Here is a 23,208-nt window from a genome sequence, read left to right as displayed (position 1 = left end):
AGGTCCAGGGCTTTCCTGCCTCTGCAAATCTATAGTGTTCTCAGATCTTACCTTAAACTTGGCTAGTCTTAAGTATTTCTCAACTAAAGTCCTATGTATTTTTTTTTAATATTTATTCTTAAGTTTTAGGTGGACACAATATCTTCATTTTACATTTATGTGGTGCTGAGGATCGAACCCAGTGCCTCATGCATGCTAGGCGAGCACTCCACCACTGAGCCACAACACCAGCCCCAAGTCCCATATATTTTATCAATACTTCTGTCATGGCAGAGAACTGGGTTACATTCTTCAAGAAATTTAAAAGCTTAAGACAAAGTCTTTAACCTCGAAGAGTTTTCAATCTAATTATCTATTTAATAAATACATGAATACCTATAATGTACTGGGCACTTTAGATGCTGAAAAATACAGCACAAACCAAAGTCATTTACATTCCATAAAGTAGTGGGGGCAATAAACAAACAAACACACTTTTCATGTCAGAAAGTGAAAAGTGCTAATCTGGGTAAGGGGACTGGGGGTAATGAAAAGGGAGGATGTTATTTTAAATAAGCCGGCCAAGAAATATCTTTCTGATAAGGTGACATGTAAGCACTGACTATGAAGAGTAAGGCAGAGAGGACAGGAAACAGAAAAACAGGAAGTAGAAAGGCCGAGGTGCACATGTAAATGATCAAGTCTTCAGTATCCACAGAAGGCTAACTCTTCAGAAGCCACTGAAATCAAGCAATCATACAGGAGCTTTGGTACGGAATAGCACAGAGATAAAGAACACAGTGTCAAGAAAGACAGAGTAAACAGCATTAAATCCCAAACTGAAGACAAGTTCAAGACTGAGAAGTCTTAGAAGAAAAAATCTTGGAGAATATCTAAAGTGGTATGTAGGAGAAATCAAGAACCAATTCAGGAGCCAAGTTAGAGAATCAAGGGAAGAAAGAAAGTTTCAAAGAGGAAAAAAGGTCATTAAAAAAAAAAAAAAAGGTATTAAAAAGGAAGAAGAGTTAACAAGAACAAGAATTTTAAAGAGTCATTATACCTGTAATCCCAGTAACTTGGGAGGCTGAGGCAGGAGGATCATTAGTCCAAACCCAGCCTCAAAACTTAGCAAGGCCCTAAGCAGTTCAGAAAGACCCTGGTTCCAAATAAAATATTAAAAAGGTTTGGAGGGCTGGGGTTGTGGCTCAGTGGCAGAGCGCTCGCCCAGCATTTATGAGGCACTGGGTTCAGTCCTTAGCACCACATAAAAATACATAAATAAAAAGTTGGGCTGGGACTGGGGCTGGGGCTGGGGCTCAGCAGTATTGCACTTGCCTGGCATGTGTAAGGCACTGGGTTCGATTCTCAACACCGCATATAAATAAATAAAATAAAGGTCTATCAACAACTAAAAAAGAATTTAAAATAAATAAATAAAATAAAGGTATTGTGTCCATCTCCAACTAAATATATATTTATACGTGTGTGTGTGTGTGTGTGTGTGTGTGTGTGTATGTATTCATATATATAAAAAGCAGCGGGGATGTGGCTCAGTGATTAAGCACTCCTGGTTTCAATTCCTGGTAACAAAAACATAAAATAAGGAGCCATTAAATTTGGCAATAAGATTATTTACTAGCAACTGTTTATTAAGTAGAGAGAAGACAAATTATAACAGGATGAGCATGCCTGTGTGGGAAGAGTCTAGGGGTAACAATGAATTACAAACCACTTATTCAACAAGTTTAACTAGGAGAGAAAAAGAAGAAATAAAAGGTTTCACAGGCTACCTGTAAATTTAGTAGCAACAAACCAGAAGATTAAAGGGGCAACTTAACAGGAAACTGAAGCTAAAGAGGAATCACTTCGGCTTGGGAGTTTGAAACCAGGCTGGGCAACATAGTGTGACCGCATCTCAAAAAAAAAAAAAAAAAATCAAAGGGTTGGGGAGCAGGTTATCAGAGACCCAAAGTGAAAACACCAGTGGGGGACTGCTGAGGATGCAAAGTCCTTGGAAGGAAGGACAGAGACACCAGCAGCCATGGCACATGGCAAGATACCCTGTGAACAAAGCAGAGGAAGCCACATACAAAAGTTCAGGCTTGACTTAGTAAAGGGTGCACTCATCTGCTGGCAGAGGGAACATGTATTTTCTTTTTTAAGTGGGTAAAGTTAGCCGGGCTCCGTGACACATGCCTGTAATCCCAGCGGCTTAGGAGGCTGAGACAGGAAGATCGTGAGTTCAAAGTCAACCTCAGCAAAGCGAGGCACTAAGCAATGCAGTGAGACCCTGTTTCTAAATAAAATACCAAATAGGGCTGGGGATATGGCTCAGAGTTGACTGCCCTGAGTTCAATCCCTGGTACCTAAAAAAAAAAAAGGGGGGGGCAACATTTACAATAGTCCCTGAGATAAATTTACTGGGAATTTAATGAAAAATGGAACAAAGACTGACTGCTAAGGTAAAAATACCAAAACAATGTTCTAGAAATAGACACATCTTGAAATGATAATTTCCTAAATGGTTTTCAAAAAAGATGCTACTTACATGCTTTAGGTGTAAGTGTGCCTGGCTGGCGATGTCATATATTACATCCCTTACATTTTTATTTTGGTTCCTCCGTAGAAAGTCCTCTTGTGAGACACCATGCTGTGTATGAAAATATACATTATATTAGAACTCTATAAGCATACTTAAAAATAGCTTAACCCAAGAAAACAGCTGAGGCTGAGGTTGTAATTCACTAATAGAATATATGCTTAGGATATGTGAGGCATGGGGTTTGATCCCCAGAAAAAAAAAAAACAAGGAGACTATAAGTGATAGAACAGTATGGTATATACAATATAATGCCTATTTTCTAAAAACTAAATATCTGTATGTATGCATGTCTGTATGTACAGAGAGAAACACACACACTGCTGGAATATGCAATAAGATGTTAACTAACAATAGTTGTAGGAAGAACAAAATTACATAAGCCAAAAATCAAACACGTAAGAATTTTAAAATCAAAGACAATAAAGAATCTCACACAGAAAAATAAAGTTCTGATAAATAACATTTTAAAATTTGGACTGGGCTGGGGGTGTGGCTCAGTGGTATAGCACTTGCCTAGCATGCATGAGGCTCTGGGTTCAATCCCCAAGACTTAAAAAAAGAAAAAAGACTATTTCCTCTAATAAAATAAAGAACAGGCCAAGGCAAACACTAGGAATAATTACTGTGATTGCTTGGAAGGAAAGGGAATAAAGCATCAATTTGAAGCTACAAAAAAATGAAGTTCTCTAGACCTTCTTACTCAGCTCCTCCAAAGACCTAACACACCTAACAAATTAAATTCTGACTTCATTAACTCTGGGGCAAAATAGAGGAAGAACATTTGCAGGAAGCAATCAGTTTTACTTTCAAATTGGAATAGACTAAGCAAGAACCAAGAGATAACTTCACTCCATGCATTCCTGAGGTAAATTATTAGAATGTGCAAATTACAGCCTCACCTGCATACAAATATCCATAGGAAGGAATACTTTTCTTCTGCTACCATGATAGGGTGTTGCTCTCAAGCAGGTGACAATACCTTGTGCTTTTCCAATGTGACTTGCAGCATGATCTGCATGAAGGTCCTTTATACCTATGATTTTGGAAATGAAACATGGCCATTCTATTCTTTTTAAGTGTGTGACAAATCAATATAGAAACAGCATAGAGAAACAACCTAAATACATTAAAGTAGATGTTTGTCCTATTTTTTATATATGAAAAACAGGCTTTAGGCAGAACAAACTGGGCAAAGGACAAGTTGACCATTTTCCTATTAGCAGGTATCTGTACCAAACTTTAAAATGTTTTCCTCAAACTTCAGCACACCAAGAACACACTTAGAATTTTAATCAGGTATCAAAGAAAAACAGCACAAGTCTTCCATTTTTTCTCTTCTGTGTAATTTCCATATGACCTCATTTAAAATATATACTTTACAAACATTATGCTCTTTGTTTCTTCCTTTCACTGTAACGGCAAACATCACCAGGGGTGCAGGCAGAACAGGCCTAGGAAATTCATTGGGGACTTGTATTTTTTCTTTTAGGGGGACATAAAATATATAACCTTCTTCAAATGAGATAGTATTATCCTCAGGCCAAATAATTTCCTCATTACAAGACATCACTAATTGGGAAAAGTCAGAGGAGAAAAAGAACCATCTAAAAAATGTTTTAAAGAGAAAGGGAGGGGCTGGGGTTGTGGCTCAGCAGTAGAGCTCTCACCTCGTACATGCGAGACCCTGGGTTCGAGCCTCAGCACCACATAAATAAATAAGTGAAATAAAGGTATATTGTCCAACTACAACTAAAAAATACATATTAAAAAAAAGAGAGAGACAGAAAGGGAAAGAAAAATCTCATTAAAACTTTTATAAAGACAATTTTATTTATTTTTCTTCTTCTTTTTAAATGTCGTCAAATATTATTGACTGGGAAGGAAGCATCAGGCTACAGGACTTCTGTTGAGAGCCACAGCCGAAGGGACCCCAGCAAACTTTCAGACTGCCAGCTGATGATTGGCTCACAGCGGCCCCAGCAACATCTAGCTGATTGGCTCCTCTGCGGTGATGCTCATTGGAGATGCTCATTGAGCTGTTTCCCCGCCCTTTCAGACTACCAGCTGATGATTGGCTCACAGCAGCCCCAGCAACATCTAGCCGATTGGCTCCTCTGTGGTGATGCTCATTGGGCTGTTTCCCTGCCCTTTCAGGCCACGGAGCTGCTCATTGGGGGACTTTTTTGGCTCCGCCCATGCAACCCAGCCAATCGGCCTCAAGAGCAGGAGGATTGGGGGAGGTGGAGATGCTGGGGGTTGGGAGAGTGGCTTGTGGGAAGCCGGTGGTGGCAGTTGGGCTCTGAGGGTTTTTCCTGAGGAGCTGTTTTGTTTGGCGTGTGTGGTTCTAAAAATAAAGTTAGTTTCTTTTGACAAGTGGCTCCTGAATTGTGCCCAGCCAGACTGCGGCATTTGGCGGCTCGCACGGGGAGCGACTGAGGGTAAGTAACTGCTCGCCCCTGAGGGCAGGGCAAGAGGATGGGTAGCCATTTTAAGATTCCTCTTTTGTTTTGCTTCATTTTTGTTTTAAGTTGCCTGTCCCTGGAGATGAGTGAGACGGAAGAAAAACCGCTCACATCTGAGGAAAAACTATTTACGTCTGAGGAACAGATAGGGAGAAAGGACGGATGCACATGTCAGGAGGATAGAAAGGCTATAATGAATTTTTGTTGTTCCCTTTTTGTTTCATTCTGTCTTGGTTTTGTTTGGCATAATCTTGTTGGGTTGTATTATAGTAGAAATACGGGATCAGAAATTAGTAAAAAACAAACCAAAAGAGTGTTAAGTAAATTGTTAGAGGAAGGAGGCATCTCAGTAAAATCAAGAACAGTCAGGGCATACGTTGATATAATACAAAAATGTAGCCCATGGCTTTTTAAGGAGGAGTTGTTAAGTATATCACAATGGAACCATCATGGTGAAGATTTAAAAAGAATAGAAAAGAACAGCCCAGGAACTCTGCCAGTTGGCACATTGCCATTGTGGACGTTCGTATCTGGTTTGCTTAGTCCAAAGCCTTCAATTCAGACAAAGGTAGAGGAAGGAGAAGACATATTAATTCAAGTAAAAGAGAAGGTCTCTCAAGTTAGTCAGAAAGAGGAAAAGATTCAAGTAAAAGAGAAGGTCTTTCGAGCTAGTCAGACAGAGGAAGGAAGTTTAGAGCAGAAAAAGCCATCAGGGGAAAAGTTACAACAGGAGACTGCTACTAACACCTTTCTATCACCAGAGGGCATAAGTGTCCAACCAACAGCGCCACCTCTACAGGAGACTGCTGCTAACACCTTTCTATCACCAGAGGATGTAAATGTCCAACTAACAAGGCCACCTCCATATGCTGGGAGGTTCCCAACCCCCGCAGTTGATAGTTGGGATCCTGAGACAGGATCTCAAGTATTAACATGCCCTGTATTTGAAGTAGGAGGGCAGCGAATTTACCATGCTTTAAATTTCAAAACAGTGAAGCAGCTAAAAGAGGCTGTAACAACCTATGGTCCTCAAGCACCCTTCACTGTAAGCTTGGTCGAATCCATTACCAACTTGAACATGACGCCAGCAGATTGGGCTAATATGTGTAAAGCTGTGCTAAATGGAGGACAATACCTGTTATGGAAGGTTGCCAATGAGGAATTTTGCAAGGAGACAGCTAGGCGAAATGCAGCAGCTGGTTATCCTCAGAGAAATCTAGGTATGTTGTTAGGAAAGGGACCTTATGAGGATCAGCAGCAACAAATTGCATATGATCCTGGTGCATATTTACAAATTGCTGTAGATGCAGTTAAGGCATGGAAGACTTTACAAGGACATGGAGGTTTACAAGGTCAATTATCTAAGATAATACAAGGAACTAATGAATCTTACGCTGAATTTGTAGATAGGCTTATTCAAACAGCTACCAGAGTTTTGGGGAATACAGAATAAGCAATGCCATTAATAAAACAACTGGCTTATGACCAAGCGAATCCTTGGTGCAGAGATATCATTAGACCATGGAAACATGAAGATTTAAACACATTTATTAAATTATGTAGAGACATTAATGAACAAGAGCAAGTCATGGCAGCTGCAGTAAAACAGGCTTTAGATGCCAGAGACATTAATGAACAAGGGCAAATTGTGGCAGCTGCAGTAAAACAGGCTTTAGATGCCAGGCCAAGAACATGCTACAATTGTGAACAAACAGGACATTTTAAAAGGAATTGCCCCATAGGAGGAGGGTTTAACAAAACTAGGTATCAAAGGAGTAGAATAGCGGGTATTTGCCCACGAGGCCGTAGAGGGAGACATTGGGCTAATGAATGCCGTTCTCAAACCACCATAGAGGGTACTCCATTATCAAAAAACGAACAAGGACCAAGTGTTTATCCACGATATCGTGGAGAAAGGCATTGGGCTCCATTACCAAAAAATGGACAGGGGGGCCCAATGCTCCGGGGCCCAAAACCACAAATATACAGAGCACTGGAGGAACCCAGCAACCCCATCAGGGTAGTACCCACAGGACTTCCAAATTATAGGAGATGCTATATTAAAAAAGTAAAACTCTCAGCAATTACCAGATTATAAATGATAGCATTCCTGTGAAGTATCTAAAGTGCCTTTGTGAAAGCCTGAGTATTTGGAATAGTTTGTTTGCAAAGGAGAATATACATATAAATGTATCTTTATAGATAACACAAAGAAAAATTTCAGTGCTAAACTGGTTAGACTGTCACATTAGGAAATAGTGAAATCTGAAAAGTGTTTTATTTGAAAAAAGAAATATGAAATGGAAAAACAACTTACCCAATATTTCTAGTGTTAAATAAAGAAGAGAGCTCTGTGTGTTTTCAGCATAATTTTCAAGTTCCTGGATATTACGATATGCTTTGTCATCTAAATTTTTTTCCTACAAAGAAAATGCAAGTAAAGTTTGTTTGTTATCTATATTTTATATAGAAAATTGCTATTTTTATCCTCAAAAACTAAATAAGAGTATCATTTAGCATATTTGTTTAGTAGGCAGTAAGATATTTAAAATAACATTAATTAAAATATTATAGTCCGACACATTCAATACTTACAAATCAGCTCTCGAAATAAAACTCAGGAATCATCTCAGTGAACAAATCTCCACAGACATGGGGTTGGCTTAATTTTTAGTTCCTCTTAAAGCCCAAAGTAATAAAAGACCTTGATTTTCCTGGGTGGGTAGATGGTAACTCTATGTTTAACTTTTGGAAGAACTGCCAAACTGTTTTTCCAAAGCAACTGTACCATTTTACATTCCCACCAGCAATGTATGAAGGGTTCTAATTTCCCCACATTCTCACAAATACTTGTTACTTCTTTTGTATTATATCCATCTCAATGAGTATGATTAGGATTGTTCATTTATTATAGTCATCCTAATCATGTGGGATCTCATGGTGCTTATTTGTGATTTTATATCTTCTTTGGAGAAATATCTACTTGAATACTTTGCCTGCCCCACTTTTTATGCATTTGCAAATTAGTTTTTTACTTTGCCTCTTTTCAAATTGCCTTTTTGAGTTGCAAGAGCTCCTGATACATTCGATATTAGTATATAACTGGAAAATATTGTCATTCTCTGAATTTTCATCTTCTTGAAGTATTTGATTTTGATGAAGTCCAATTTATCTATTTTCCCTTTTCTTGAATTGCCTTTGATATCCTAAATAAAAAAATCATTGCCTAATCTAAAAATACAAAGATTTATACCTATGTTTTCTCCGAGTTTTGTAGTTTCAACTCTAGCATTTAGGTCTCTGATCCACTTTGTTAGTTTTCACGTATAGTGTGAGATAGGGGTACGGATTCTTTCTTTTGCATATGGATAATCAGTTGTCTCAGCACCATTTGTTAAAAAGGCTAATCCCCCCTCCAGGAGTACACACACACACACACACACAAAAAAAAAAGAAGTTATTTTTTTCCCCCACTAAATTGTCTACATGTATGATGACATGTATGGTACATACATGTAGGTACATGTATGATGACACAAAATGGTGTGACTCTACTTTGTGTACAACCAGAGAAATGAAAAATTGTGCTCCATTTTGTGTACTATGAATCAAAACACATTCTGCTGTCATGTATAATTAAAACAAATAAATACATCAATTTAAAAAATTAAAAAAAAATTCACTCTTGTCACTCATCTGACCATAAATAAGTAGGTTTATATCTAGACTCTCATTTCTATTTTATTGATCTATATTCTTTATCAATACAACATAGCTTGGTTACTATAGCTTTATAGCTAAGTTTGAAAATCAGGAAATGTGAGTCTTGCAACTTTGTTCTTTGTCAAGATTGTTTTGGCTACTCTAGGTCCCTTGCACTTTCACATGAATTTTAAGTAGAGTTGTCAATCTATATAAAGCAAAGAAGCTGTAATTTTGACTTTGTCAAATCTATAGGTCAATGTTTGATCTCAGTCCTTTACTTTTAAATATCTTCCATTTCAAATGGCAAATGTTACTTTTCATTAAATAAAAAGGTACCTGTATCTTAAGTTTTCTCATTTTATCTTGTAAAAACAAAAATACCTTAAAAAAGATTTTCGTAATGCCTCTCACTCTGTGGGTTAACTGAGCAATTTCATTCTTAATGCTAAAGTCATCACCCAAAACTCAACTCTAAGAATTTACTACAGGATTCCAATCACTGGAATTGTCAGACTTACTTTCTTCCCTCTGCTATTTGGACACAGATCCATGCATTGGGATGTACATAAAAGTATGCATATGACTACTTGAGTAAATGATATTAAGAAGTTATTAGGGCTGGGGATGTGGCTCAAGCGGTAGCACGCTCGCCTGGCATGCGTGCGGCCCGGGTTCGATCCTCAACACCACATACAAACAAAGATGTTGTGTCTGCCGAAAACTAAAAAATAAATATTAAAAAAAAATTCTCTTTCTCTCTCTCTCTCTCTCTCTCTCTTTCTCTTAAAAAAAAGAAGTTATTAGTAATTTTTAAGGTATGATAATTGTATGGTAGTTATGTTTTTGAAGTCTTTACATTTTTAAGATACATATGTATTTGAAGATAAAATGGTATGTCTGGCATGTACTTTAAAATAATATAGTGAAGGTTAATGGGGGTGGGGGAAGTTGGTAGAATACAGATGCAACAAGACTGGAGATGTGCTAGTAACTATTAAAGCCAGGTGAAAGATACATGAAATTATATTATGGTGTTCTATTTTTGCAAAAGTATGAAAATGCCCAATTAAGAAAACCAAAATAGACAGATGTGGTGGTGCATTCCTATAATTCCAGTGACTAGAGAGGCTAAGGTAAGAGGCTTGAGGAGAATCATAAGTTTGAGGCCAACCTCAGCAACTTAGTGAGACCCTGTCTTGAAGCTTAATTTCGCTGGATACATGATTCTTGGTTGGAACCCTTTTTCTTTCAGCGTTTGAAATATGTTGTTGAGACCCTGTCTTAAAATAATAAATAAAAAGGACTGGGAATGTAGTTTAGTGGTTAAGTGCCCCTGGATTCAAACCCCAGTATCACAAAATAAAAATAAAATAAAATTTAAAAATTAAAAAAAAAACAGAGTGCAGTTGTGCATATACAGGCCTCTCTCTAGATACCTGTCTTTGCCTATGTGTCTCCAGGCGTAAGAACAGAGAGACTAGGGTAGTGGAATATAAGGATGAAGGATAAAAGGATGAAGGATAGATAAAATGACATAGTTCTCTAAAAACTTCCTTCATCTAAAATATTAATACACACATATTTCCTCCCTGAAGAATAAGCTATAGGATTAAAAAGAAAAAACCTTAAGACTTGGACAATTTCAACTTACTCTTTCATCAATGATTTTCATAAGCCATCTTTTAGTCAGATTATGTCTTTTGACGGCCTAAAAGAAAACAAGAGTGTTGTTAAGTTTTTGGAAAGTATTAGAAATGACTTACGCAGATTAGACTAAAAGACAAACCAAATACAAAACTAAGTAGCATTTGTAATAAGTCATCACCAGATAAGATATCAGTGTTAGAGAAGTATCACTAGAAAGCATTTAGAAACATTTCCAATCTCTCTCTTTCTCTGCTTCCCGGCTGCCATGAGATGAGCAGCTTTGCTCAGCCATAACCACAGAGATGTTCTGCCTTACAAGCCCTCACAGCAATAGGGCCAAGTGACTATGAACTAAAACCTGACACCATCACTCACTCAAAGAAAACAGGTGCTCTGCCATGAGGATACTCAAATAGTCCTATGCAGAGGTCTAAGTAGTACAGAACTGAGGCATCCTGTCAACAGCCACATGAGTGACCCAACTTGGAAGTACATCTTCCAGGGCCTCTGTAATGTGCAACCACATAAGACTCTAAGCCAAACACAACCAGTGAAGTTGCTCCTAGATTTTTTTTTCTTTTTTTGGGGGGGGATAGAAAGGGGTTCTGGTGATTGAACCCAGGGGAGCTTTACCACTGAGTTACATCTCAAGTCCTTTTTTAAACTTTGAGACAGGGTCTCACTAAGTTGCTGAGTGCTGGGAGCCACAGCCAATTAATATGATGCATGGCATTTTTGATTGAAAGGTGATGCCAGCTAGCCATTGAGATGATACGATTATGTTAAAAAGTACATTCATATGGATACCGGACTCCTGCTACGGGACTCCTGGAGAGTTCCCATTGGTGGGGAAAGTGCAGTAGGAGGGAATTCCGGGGAGGCGCTTGCGCTAGAGTTCCGGGAAGGAACCAGCAGTACGCCGCGTGGGTGGATCGGGAAGCTTCCCGGGCGGACGTGTTATTGGCGGTTCTTTCAAATAAAGTTTGTTCCTGTTTGAGTGGCTCGTGATTTTGTGCCCAGCCAGACAGCGGCAACTGGTGGCCCTGTACGGGGAGCGCCTGAAGCTTGGAGGTGAGTAAAATTGCTCGCCCCTGAGGGAAGGCGACAGAATGGGTGACCATTTCAAAAAACAATGTGTTCTTCTTTTGATTTATTTTGTTTTTGTTTCAAGCTGCCTATCCCTAGAATTTTCTCAGGCAAACTGGGAAAAATGGTTGGCTCAAGGCTTGAAGTTGTTTGGCCCGGAGAAAGAGAAAATTGATACAACTATTCTTTGCTCCGTTTTTGTTTCATTCTGTTTCGGCTTTGTTTTATGCTACCTTACTGGGTTGCGTTACCTTTATAGTAGATTAGAAACTAGTAAAAAACAAACCGAAAAACTGTTAAGTAAATTGTTAGAGGTCCAAACTGTGGTAGAAAACATGTCAGGTCAAACAAAAGAGAAGGTCTCTCCAGCTAGTCAGACAGAGGAAAATTTGAAGAAAGAAAGCTTAGAGGAAAAACGACCATCAGTTGGGGAGTTACAACAGGAGGCTGCTACTAACTCCGTTCTATCACCAGAGGGCGTAAGAGCTGAGCGGCCCTCAATTCCTGTAGTTAATGCACAAAATCCTAAGGCAAGATCCCAAAGACTAGCATGCCCTGTACTTGAGCAGGCAGGAGGGCAACGAATTCATCGCGCTCTAGATTTCAAAACAGTAAAGCAATTAAAAGAGGCTGTAACAACCTATGGCCCGCAAGCACCCTTCACCATAAGCATGGTTGAATCTATTACCAACTTAGACATGACACCAGCAGATTGGGCTAACATGTGTCGATCTGTGCTAAATGGAGGACAATATTTGTTATGGAAGGTTGCCAATGAGGAATTCTGCATGGAGACAGCTAGGCGAAATACAGCAGCCGGTTACCCTCAAAGAAATCTGGAGATGTTGTTAGGAAAGGGACCTTATGAGGGTCAACGGCAACAAATTGAATATGATCCTGGTGTATACGCACAAATTGCTGCAGATGCAGTTAGGGCATGGAAAACTTTACAGGGGCATGGAGATTTACAAGGACAGTTATCTAAGGTAATACAAGGAACTAACGAACCTTACGCTGAATTTGTAGATAGGCTTATTCAGACAGCTTCTAGGATATTTGGAGATGTAGAACAAGCAATGCCATTTATAAAACAACTGGCTTATGACCAAGCAAATCGTTGCTGCAGAGAGGTCATTAGACCATGGAAACATGAAGATTTAAACACATATATTAAATTATGTAGAGACATTAATGAACAAGGACAAGTCTTAGCAGCAGTACAACAGGCTTTAGATGCCAGGCCAAAAACATGCTACAATTGTGATCAGACAGGACATTTTAAAAGGAATTGCCCCATAGGAGGAGGGTTTAACAAAGCTAGGTATCAAAGGAATAGAATACCAGGTATTTGCCCACGATGCCGTAGAGGGAGACATTGGGCTAATGAATGCCGTTCTCAAACCACCATAGAGGGCACTCCGTTATCAAAAAACGGACAAGGATCAAGTGTTTACCCACGATATCGTGGAGAAAGGCATCAGGCTCCATTGCCAAAAAACGGACTGGAGGGCCCAATGCTCCGGGGCCCAAAACCACAAATATACGGGGCAATGGAGGAACCCAGCAGCACCATCAAGGTAGTGCCCAGGACACATTATCCATTAAATCCCTCATCAGACAAACTAGAGGGAGCGCAGGGCTGGACATCTGCGCCTCCGCAAGAGCAGTACTAACTCCAGAGATGGGAATTCAAATTATTCCCACAGGAGTAAAAGGACCTCTTCCCCAAGGAACGGTAGGCTTATTATTGGGACGCAGTTCTTCCACACTAAAAGGACTTATGATAAGTCCCGGGGTAATTGATCCCGATTATGAAGGTGAAATAAAAATTATAGCTAGTTCTCCAAGAGGCATATCAGTTATCTCACCAGGGGATAGAATAGCACAGTTACTAATAATACCCAGCCTACATGATAAATTTTCTAGTCGTACTGTAGAAAGAGGTACCAGGGGATTGGGCTCCACAGGTGTAGATTGGGCTATGCTGTCTTTAAATTTAGATTCTCGCCCCATGCTAAAACTAAATATTCAAGGATACGACTTTAATGGGCTACTGGACACAGGTGCAGACCTTAGCATCATATCTAGTCAGGAATGGCCAAAACATTGGCCATTACAACAAGCCACTCAAACGCTTCGAGGCCTAGGAGTGGCTACTAATCCCCATAGAAGTGCAATGGTATTAGATTGGAAGGATCCTGAAGGATGTGAGGGAACTATACAGCCATATGTATTGGATCATCTTCCTATAAATTTATGGGGACGAGATGTCCTAGATCAATTAGGTTTAACGTTAACAAATAACATCAATCCTAATGCGCCCACTACTAGAGCTAAACAAGGTTTTAAAAAAGAAAAAAGATTAGGAAAACAAGGACAAAATATAGCAGCACCAATTCAAATAGATCAAGGAACAGACAGACATGGGTTGGATTTTCAGAAAGGGCCACTGAGACAATAAAAATTACTTGGAAATCAGAAAGACCAGTGTGGGTTCCTCAGTGGCCCCTGACTAAAGAAAAGATACAAGTAGCCCATGATCTGGTTAAACAACAATTAGCGAAAGGACATATACAACCTTCCATATCTCCCCATAATACTCCCATTTTTGTTATTAAAAAGAAATCTGGTAAATGGAGATTATTACAAGATTTAAGAGCCATTAATAATGAGATGGTTATTATGGGACCTGCTCAATCAGGGATTCCCCAATTGTCTGCTTTACCAAAAACCTGGTATGTTTTAGCTATAGATATTAAAGATTGTTTTTTTTCAATTCCTATTCATCCTGAGGATAGTCCACATTTTGCATTTACTATCCCTGCACTAAATCATGAAGGTCCTGATCAGAGATATGAATGGAAAGTACTCCCTCAGGGGATGGCTAATAGTCCAACTATGTGTCAAATTTATGTTAACAAAGCAATCCAACCACTTAGAAATCAAAATCCTGAACTACAAATATTTCACTATATGGATGATGTATTATTGGCACATAAAGATAAAAACATATTGCTGGAATGTTATGCCACACTTACAAACTTATTAAAAAATTATAATCTAGAGATAGCAATAGATAAAGTACAATTAAATCTTCCAATTAATTATCTAGGAGTCCTGTTATCCTCAACCATGGTCCGTCCACCAAAAATTCAAATACGAGTAGATCAACTCAAATCACTTAATGACTTTCAAAAGTTATTGGGAGACATAAATTGGATAAGGCCTTATCTAGGCATACCAACAGGAGAGCTAGGACCTTTATTTGATATCCTAAAAGGTCCATCAGATCCAAATTCACCCCGCATGCTAACGCCTGAAGCAAGAAAGGCATTAAAAATCATTGAAACATATATGGAAAATATGCACTTGGATAGAATTGATATAAGTTTGCCTTTATTATTTATTGTACTACCAACAAAAAATATTCCTACAGGAGTATTTTGGCAAAAAGGTCCATTATTGTGGATACATTTATCTTATTCTCCTAATACTATTCTTACTAGATATCCTGAGGCTGTAGGACAATTAATACTCAAAGGAATAAAAGCAGCAAAGGGAGTGTTTGGGATTTCTCCCAATAAAATTATTACTCCATATACTATGGATCAAATTGATGAGTTAGCCAATGAGTTAAATACTTGGGCAATAATCATGTGTAAATCTAATGTTTCATTTGATAATCACTTGCCATCTAATCCTTTGTTGTCTTTTTGGTCTAAGCATCCTGTAGTTTTTCCAAAAATGACAAGAAAGACCCCTATCATGAATGCTCCAAATATATTCACTGATGGGTCAAATAATGGTACAGCAGCAGTAGTTACCCCTGATCAAACTTTTACATTTTTAGTACCCAAACAATCAGCTCAAAAGGTAGAGCTTAATGCAGTATTACAAGCTTTTATGATGTTTAAAGATTCCGTATTTAATTTATTTTCTGATAGTCAATATGTAGTTAATGCTATAGTATCCCTTGAAGATGCAGGTAGGATTTCCCCTTCTTCTACTGTTTTCTCTTTGTTTTCCACTATACAAAGTCTAATCTGGGACAGAAAAGATCCATTCTTTATAGGACATATCAGGGCACATACAGGATTGCCTGGAGCCCTTAGTTTGGGCAATGAATTAGCAGATAAATCTACACATGACATACATATTTTCTCCACAATAGAAAAAGCTATAAATTTTCATAAAAGGTTTCATGTCAATGCTAATACTTTACAAAAACGTTTTAAAATAACTAAAGAACAAGCCAGACATATAATAAAACAATGTCAAAATTGTGTGACATTTTTACCACAAGTTAATCTTGGAGTCAATCCTAGAGGACTGATACCTAACCATATTTGGCAGATGGACGTCACACACTTGCCAGAATTTGGAAAATTAAAATATTTGCATGTTACAGTTGATACTTCTTCTGGATTTTTGATGGGCTCCCTTCATGCCGGAGAAAAAACTAAAGATGTTATAGCTCATTGCTTACAAAATTTTGCCACTGTGGGCGTTCCAAAACAGTTAAAAACAGATAACGGTCCCGGTTATGCTTCTACCTCTTTTAAACAATTCTGCTCATCATTTGGCATTACTCACATAACAGGAATTCCATACAATCCACAGGGACAAGGCATAGTTGAAAGAGCTCATCAAACTATTAAAATGTACTTATTAAAACAAAAGGAGGGAATTGGAAAGGGGTATATATCCCCCAAAGATAAACTTAAAATAACCCTCTTTACTCTAAACTTTTTAAATTTGGATTCATCAGGACTTAGTGCTGCGGAAAGGCATATGTATCCAAAAAATGTGCATAAGCCTAAAGTTCTTTGGAAAGATATTCTAACAGGACAATGGAAAGGTCCTGACCCAGTAATTGTCTGGAGTCGGGGCTCTGTTTGCGTGTTTCCACAGGGAGAACAGCAGCCGATTTGGATTCCAGAAAGACTAACTAAAACGATTTCTACAGATCAAAAAGAAGATAATTTGACTCAAATCCATAACAGCTGATATCCAGAACTCCAGCTTGGCCATTCTTACATCTGCGACTGATTAACCAGGATGCTTTTTTCAATATCTATTTTATTATTGCATTTTTCCATATCATAGGTTCTATTTTATTTTTGAGCTCATACAGACCTAGGTTGATGTTTTTCTGATCAGTTTTATTTTTTAACTGTGGAGTTTTTAACATTGCAATGGAGATTTCACCTAGGTGAAACTACAAGGCCTTTACTATTGTCTTATGTGTTGTATGTTATATGTGCACACTTCTGTTTTGTGTTATGTGTCTATATGTGCGTATGTCCATAGATCATATATGAGGAGTGCTCAAAAAAAAAAAAAAAAAAAAAAATGGATCCAAGTACTTTTTATTATTCACGTAATTTTAATGGTTTAATTTAAATTGGGTAAACAGCTGTTAAAAATTATTTTAATATGTGTACAAATAAGCAGGTTAACAAATCTGTTTGTTTATTTTCATCTTTCCTTTTCATTATATTTAATAATTCTGTTCAAGATAATATAAATTGTTCTAAAAAAAAAAAAAAAAAATGTTTTCTTAGTACCTGTTAAAATGTTACATTTTTTTTTTTTTCTTTCTCTCTTTAACATCATTGTCAGAATTCTTATTTTTCATCCCAGTGCCGGTGAAGACAAAGATGAAACCAAACTACAACTTCTTCGATAATTATCACAACAAACTGTATAAACTGATACATCAATGATCTTGGGAGGAAATGGACATATTGATAGATTCCTCCACTTTGAACTGCTTACAAAACTTGCCTGGACTATGTATCACTTGTATGCACTGTGATCTATCTGTTGATACAACAAATTATGGTAATGCTGGCGTATCTTTGCTGATGTGTCACCAGTGATGCAATTTTCCCTAGGAGTCGTCAATTGATTTGGTGTTGTGGCATTTCTGTATCCTCCTCCCTTCTACTAGTGATGGTCTAATTTTGGGGGCCAACAGAGGTGAGGCAAAGAACCTCACCCCCCCACTGGCACCAAGGCCAAATCTGGGGGCCAACAGAGGTGAGGCAAAGAACCTCACCCCCCCACTGGTGCATAGGCCTATCCACAAGTATGGCTATATGCTGGATCGGTAGTCAGTGACGGGTATGATCCAATTGCAATGGTATCAACCTAAGACAGGAGGCTGACGCCTAAAGGTCAGTTTTCCAATGACGGGTAAGAACCATATGTTAAATTGGACAAACCTAACAGGCACGGTCCCTAGCCACATTACTTGTTGCTTAATTAAACAGAAAGGGGGAGATGCTGGGAGCCACAGCCAATTAATATGATGCATGGCATTTTTGATTGAAAGGTGATGCCAGCTAGCCATTGAGATGATACGATTATGTTAAAAAGTACATTCATATGGATACCGGACTCCTGCTACGGGACTCCTGGAGAGTTCCCATTGGTGGGGAAAGTGCAGTAGGAGGGAATTCCGGGGAGGCGCTTGCGCTAGAGTTCCGGGAAGGAACCAGCAGTACGCCGCGTGGGTGGATCGGGAAGCTTCCCGGGCGGACGTGTTATTGGCGGTTCTTTCAAATAAAGTTTGTTCCTGTTTGAGTGGCTCGTGATTTTGTGCCCAGCCAGACAGCGGCAGCTGAGGCTGGCCCAAAACTTGAAATCCTCCTGGTTCAGCATTCCTGAGTCACCAGGATTTCACGTGTGTACCACTGTGCCTGGCAACAACATTTATTTCTTAAAATATGGAAGTTTAGAAAAATAGACACCTAGTTTCTTATGGTTAGAAGCAAAATTTGACCCTGTGGTAGTTACTTTCCTCTTGCCCATTCCATTCATTGAGAATTCTAATAAGGTTATCAGAAGCAGAGATAAAGATTACATAGGAAGAAAGGGGAGACAGAAAGTTGAAATGTCATCTCACAATTCCCTGTTCCACTTCTTTCCTAAAATGTTAGTCTTACAAAAGACATCAGTGATGGAATGTTTTTTATCTTCCACACCTCCCATTGGAACACAGCTAGATGATCATTTTCTCAAAAGTAAACATAAAACAAATTTATCAAAATTTAAACACCTCTGATAATAGAAATTAAAATAAATTGAGGCATCTAAAAAAACCACTTCCAAGATAATATTTCTAATACTTTTCTAATAAATGTCTTGCCACCCCCATACTATTAGTAATTTAACAATTCCACTTTCAAATAAAAACAAGAATTAAATACTGAACATCTCTATTTGTGAAACACTTTGATGTCTATATTTACACATTATATACAAGTTTTCCCCCGTAGGATACAGATTTTATTTAGCAAAACTAACCACTTCTCTAAAAATGAAAAGAGTAACTAAAACTCCAATGAAAATACTCTTTAGGGAAAACTGTTATATTACCAAGTAATATACTCCAACGGCAAAGAACCCACCTTGTACCCAGATAGTAGTCTTAAAATAACTCCCAACAAAGAAATCACAGTTCAAGAGAAATGTGTGCTTCCAGAGTTGGGACAGGGAAGGTTCAAGATAATCCCAGAATATCTTATTGTGGCAGAAAATAAGAAAGTGCTAAAAAAAAAAAAAAAAAAAAAAAAAAAAAGATGGAGGGATGTTATAAGGATAGAGATGCCAATTTGAAGGGGCTCCCACTCTGGGAGAGCTCTGGGAAATCTGAACACCAGAATGATTAAATCCACTAATGAATTATAAACCACTGCAACAAAAACACATAAACACACACACACACACACACACACACACACACACCAGTAATTAATAAGAAAACAATTAAATATAGGAGAGTAAGAGTTCATATCCATTGCCAATTGATAGATGTAAACAGAGTGCTGGAGTTGAAAAATTATCTTTTTGGAATTTTTTGTTGTGCTTCAGTTTTGCAATACTAGGAATTTAACTTGGGGCCCTGCACATAGTAGGCAAGCTCTCTACCACTGAGATATATATATATCCCAGTCCTCCCACCATTTTTTTTTTTTTTTGTCATTTAGTTTTTATTCATGATCATAAACTTAACTCTGCAATACAGCTAGACTTGGGAGGAAAATAAAATATGTAACCTAAAGAACTGCAGCGAGAGCACAAACATTATGGGATACTACAAGCAGATGGGGTAGATGGGGTACTCTACAAAGCTACAGAAGGAATGGTTTGGTGGTTAAGATAAACAGAAGTCCAATGTGTTAGAATTGTGCACAGTCAGCATTGGTAATCTTCTTACTGGTCTTGCCATTCCTGGATCCAAAATGCTCCATGGTTTCCACAATGTTCATGCCCTCTCTCATCCTCCCAAAGACCACAAACTTGCCATCCAACCACTCAGTCTTGGCAGTGCAGATAAAAAAAACTGGGCACCATTTGTGTTTGGCCTAGGGCTTGTATGCTTCAGGATGAAGTTCTCATCATCAAACTTCTTCCCATAGATGGACTTGCCACCAGTGCCATTGAGGCATGTGAAGTTACCACCCTGGCACATAAATTCTGGAATAATTCTGTGAAAGCAGGAACCCTTATAACCAAATCCTTTCTCTCCAGTACTCAGAGCATGAAAATTTTCTGCTATCTTTGGAATTTTGTCTGCAAACAGCTCAAAGGAGACTCGACCCAAGGGCTCATCTTTGATGGCAATGTCAAAGAACACAATGGAGTTGACTGGTGGGAGTCTCCCCGGCTCCAAAGATGACGCTGACTGCACTTCTCTTCCAGTACTAACTTTCCCATCCCCTGAGATAGCGGCGGGAAGAGCCGCCCAATGATGAGCCCTGCTGACCCTCATGATCCTTACCCACCAATCAGAAAGTGCCCCGTGCCAACTGTTAAACCACCCCGGGCTCTATAAACGTGCAAAGCTGTTCCTCAATAAACGGGCACTCTCCGACGATGAGCCTTGTCCAGTCTTTCTTTCATTGACCATGGCTGAGAGAATGACCACAGGCAATAGCAGCATGTAAAAGTGCTATCCCAGCCTTTTTAAGTTTTATTTTGAGACAAGGTCTTGCTAACTTACCCAGCTGGTCTTGAACTTGCAATCCTCCAGCCTCAACTCAGATTACAGGTGTGTGCCACTATACCGAGCTGAGAAATTATCATTTTGCAACCATAATGATAAAGATTGAATATATAAGAACCACCAATGACAACTAAGTTTAGGGGAAAATTTTTGAGGAGGAGCAGGATATTTGCAGAGTTTTAAAGTATCTCTTCAAAGTTGGCTATTTAAGTTGCAAAGAGGATTATAATTAGAGTAAGAAAAACAGAAAACATCTTGACTGGGTAATCAAAACTAACAATGCCAGTAAAGGAAAAAATGGACAAAGTATCCTTCCAAATATGATCCCTTGAGAAGGACCTATCACCTATTAAGTTCCAGTCAAGAATCTATAACCTAAATATAATAATAAGAAAACATTACACAAATCCAAAATGAGTATTCTGGGAGGAAAAATAGTGGGAAGGCTATATTTAAAAAACATCAATGTCAGGATGGGGATGTAGCTCAGTGGTAAAGCACTTGCCTAGAACACACAAGGTCCTGGGTTCAATTCCCAAGTCAATGTCATAAAAGACAAAAGATACAGGCTAGTGCAATGGCTCATGCCAAAATCCCAGCTACTTGGGAGGCTAAAGCAAGAGAATCACAAGCTCAAAGCCATCCTGAGCAACTTAGTTAGCCCCTATCTCAAAAAAACAAAACAAAACAAAACCTGAGCAAAGCTTAGTGGTAAAGCATTCCTGGGTTCAATCCCCAGTACTGCTAGAGAAAGAGGTGGTCGGGGGGAGCAAAGAGAGATATATAACAACTAAATACTTGACCCTAGATTGGTTCTTATACTGGAAAAATGCTATACTGGACCTTATTAGGTCAACTAACAAAATTGTAATATGAATGGGAAATTAGACAAAAGTGTTATATAAGGGAATATCCACATTCTTAGGAAATACTGAAATGATTTAGGTTAGTGTCATAATGTAAATAACTTAAATTTTGAGTCAGGAAAATGAAATTATGAACATGAATATATATACACATTCACATATATGTGAATATACAGAAGTGGGAGAGAGGGAAGAGAGAGGAGGAAGGAAAAGAGAATGCTCATCAATGATTTTAAAATGAGATTAAAATGTTAATATAGGTAAAGGATATAAAGATGTTCATTGTACTATTTTCAATTTTGTAACCTTTCTGAAAGTTTGAAATTACTCCCAAGTAAGTTTTTAAACATTTTTTGCCAGATCAACACTAAGTATAACATAAATATAGCAGTGAAACATTAAGTCTTAGGGATATTCTATACTTCAACTAAGACTCATCATATACAATTGATTCTAGAAAGTCAATGGCAGCATGCTCATCAATGCACATGAATGTAACAAAAGTCTAAGTATAAAGAATGGGGCCAACAATGCCTGGTGGGAGCCTGATAGAAGCTAAAAGGGCTGTGTGTGTGAAGTTGGTTCCAAAATGTTCTGAGCACTACGATATTCTCTCAGGACTTCCCATGGGTTTCTTTCCCAAATTCCAGAAGTCAGTCAATCAGAGGCAGAGAATATTCAACAAGAACAACTGCTCTGGACACCACCTGCTTCTTTCAAATATCATTAGACTCCTGTTCTTGTTTTAGTTTATATGTATCTGAGTGGGTTAGACATATTTGATCTTTATTACTACACCATTTAGTGCTATTCCTGACATGTCAGAGTACTCAATAAATATTTAATCAATGAAAAGTCAAACTCCTATTTAGGATGAAGCTATAACAGTTGCAATTCCATGACCACAAAATATGGTTCTAATTCTGAAAAAATTTAGAGATCATGGTAAAAGAATGAATATTGAAAAAAAGAGCTGAATAAAGTATCAACTTTGGAAAATAAAGCCAAACTAAATAAAAATCTTGATTCTAAACATAAATTCAAACTACAACTCATATTCATACACAGAGAAATGGAGTACCCAATCTAGAATGTATAAGAATTTATAAGTATTCAACTATTTTATACCCTGAAAAATATCAATGGAACAATATAACAGAAAAGTGTTGGAAGTCATGTATGAATTATGGGTTTGTCTGAGCCATCACAAGGCAGGGGGGTTGCTTTTCTGAGAACTCTTGGTGTGAATCCACCAGTTGTAGATTGCTCAAATTAAAGCTGACACTTTACCTTAGCTCACAGCCCTAGGTTCAAACGCAGCCCCCACCTCCCCTAAAGTGGATATAACTTCCCTAGCCCCAAACAACTTGTTTTTCCCATCTTTATCTTGTTTTCCTTAAGAAGCCTGCCACACTCAAATCTTTTGATGTATTTTCCCTTAAATAAATAATTTGGGCCTTTTTTTTTGTTCGATTTCAGTTCCTGTCAGGGCTGGAAGACCCACCAGACCCCAGCTCTCCGGACAACATAATATCATTGCCTCCCCTCTAAAAAGGACCTGACAATCTTCAAAGAACCAATGAGAAGTTTTACTAGATCACAATGAGCACACAGTTCAACAGACTGGTGAGAGGCAGAGAATATTCAACAAGAACAATTGCTCTGGACACCACCTGCTTCTTTCAAATATTCATATTAACCTTACGATAGGTCACTTTGGAAAGTCAGCCAACATTAATCATCATAATTTAAGCACCTTGTGTTGGAGATATAGCTCAGTGGTAGAGCACTGCTTGACATGTTTAAGACCCTGGGTTTGATCCCCAGCATCACATAATAAATAAATAA

At 38.2% G+C, this 23,208-nt stretch overlaps 1 protein-coding gene and 1 pseudogene across 3 annotated transcripts in view; both read right to left on the bottom strand.

The window, feature by feature from the left end:
- Ndufaf6 (NADH:ubiquinone oxidoreductase complex assembly factor 6) overlaps positions 1-23,208 on the bottom strand; it is a 35,672-nt gene that overhangs the window by 6,670 nt on the left and 5,794 nt on the right. For all 3 annotated transcript variants that reach the window (XM_076835641.1, XM_076835642.1, XM_076835643.1), the window contains 4 exons: positions 10,400-10,456; positions 7,361-7,463; positions 3,481-3,614; positions 2,528-2,629 (listed from right to left, as the gene is read on the bottom strand). In XM_076835641.1, coding sequence (XP_076691756.1) covers positions 2,528-2,629; positions 3,481-3,614; positions 7,361-7,463; positions 10,400-10,456 — 396 coding nt within the window. The remainder of the gene's footprint in view (positions 1-2,527; positions 2,630-3,480; positions 3,615-7,360; positions 7,464-10,399; positions 10,457-23,208) is intronic.
- LOC143382319 (peptidyl-prolyl cis-trans isomerase A pseudogene) lies at positions 19,668-20,260 on the bottom strand (annotated as a pseudogene).

This window comes from Callospermophilus lateralis, chromosome 16, assembly GCF_048772815.1.
Source record: "Callospermophilus lateralis isolate mCalLat2 chromosome 16, mCalLat2.hap1, whole genome shotgun sequence".
Taxonomy (NCBI): Eukaryota; Metazoa; Chordata; class Mammalia; order Rodentia; family Sciuridae; genus Callospermophilus; species Callospermophilus lateralis.
The sequence above is the reverse complement of the archived record's forward strand: the minus strand, read 5'-3'. Positions and strand labels throughout refer to the sequence as shown.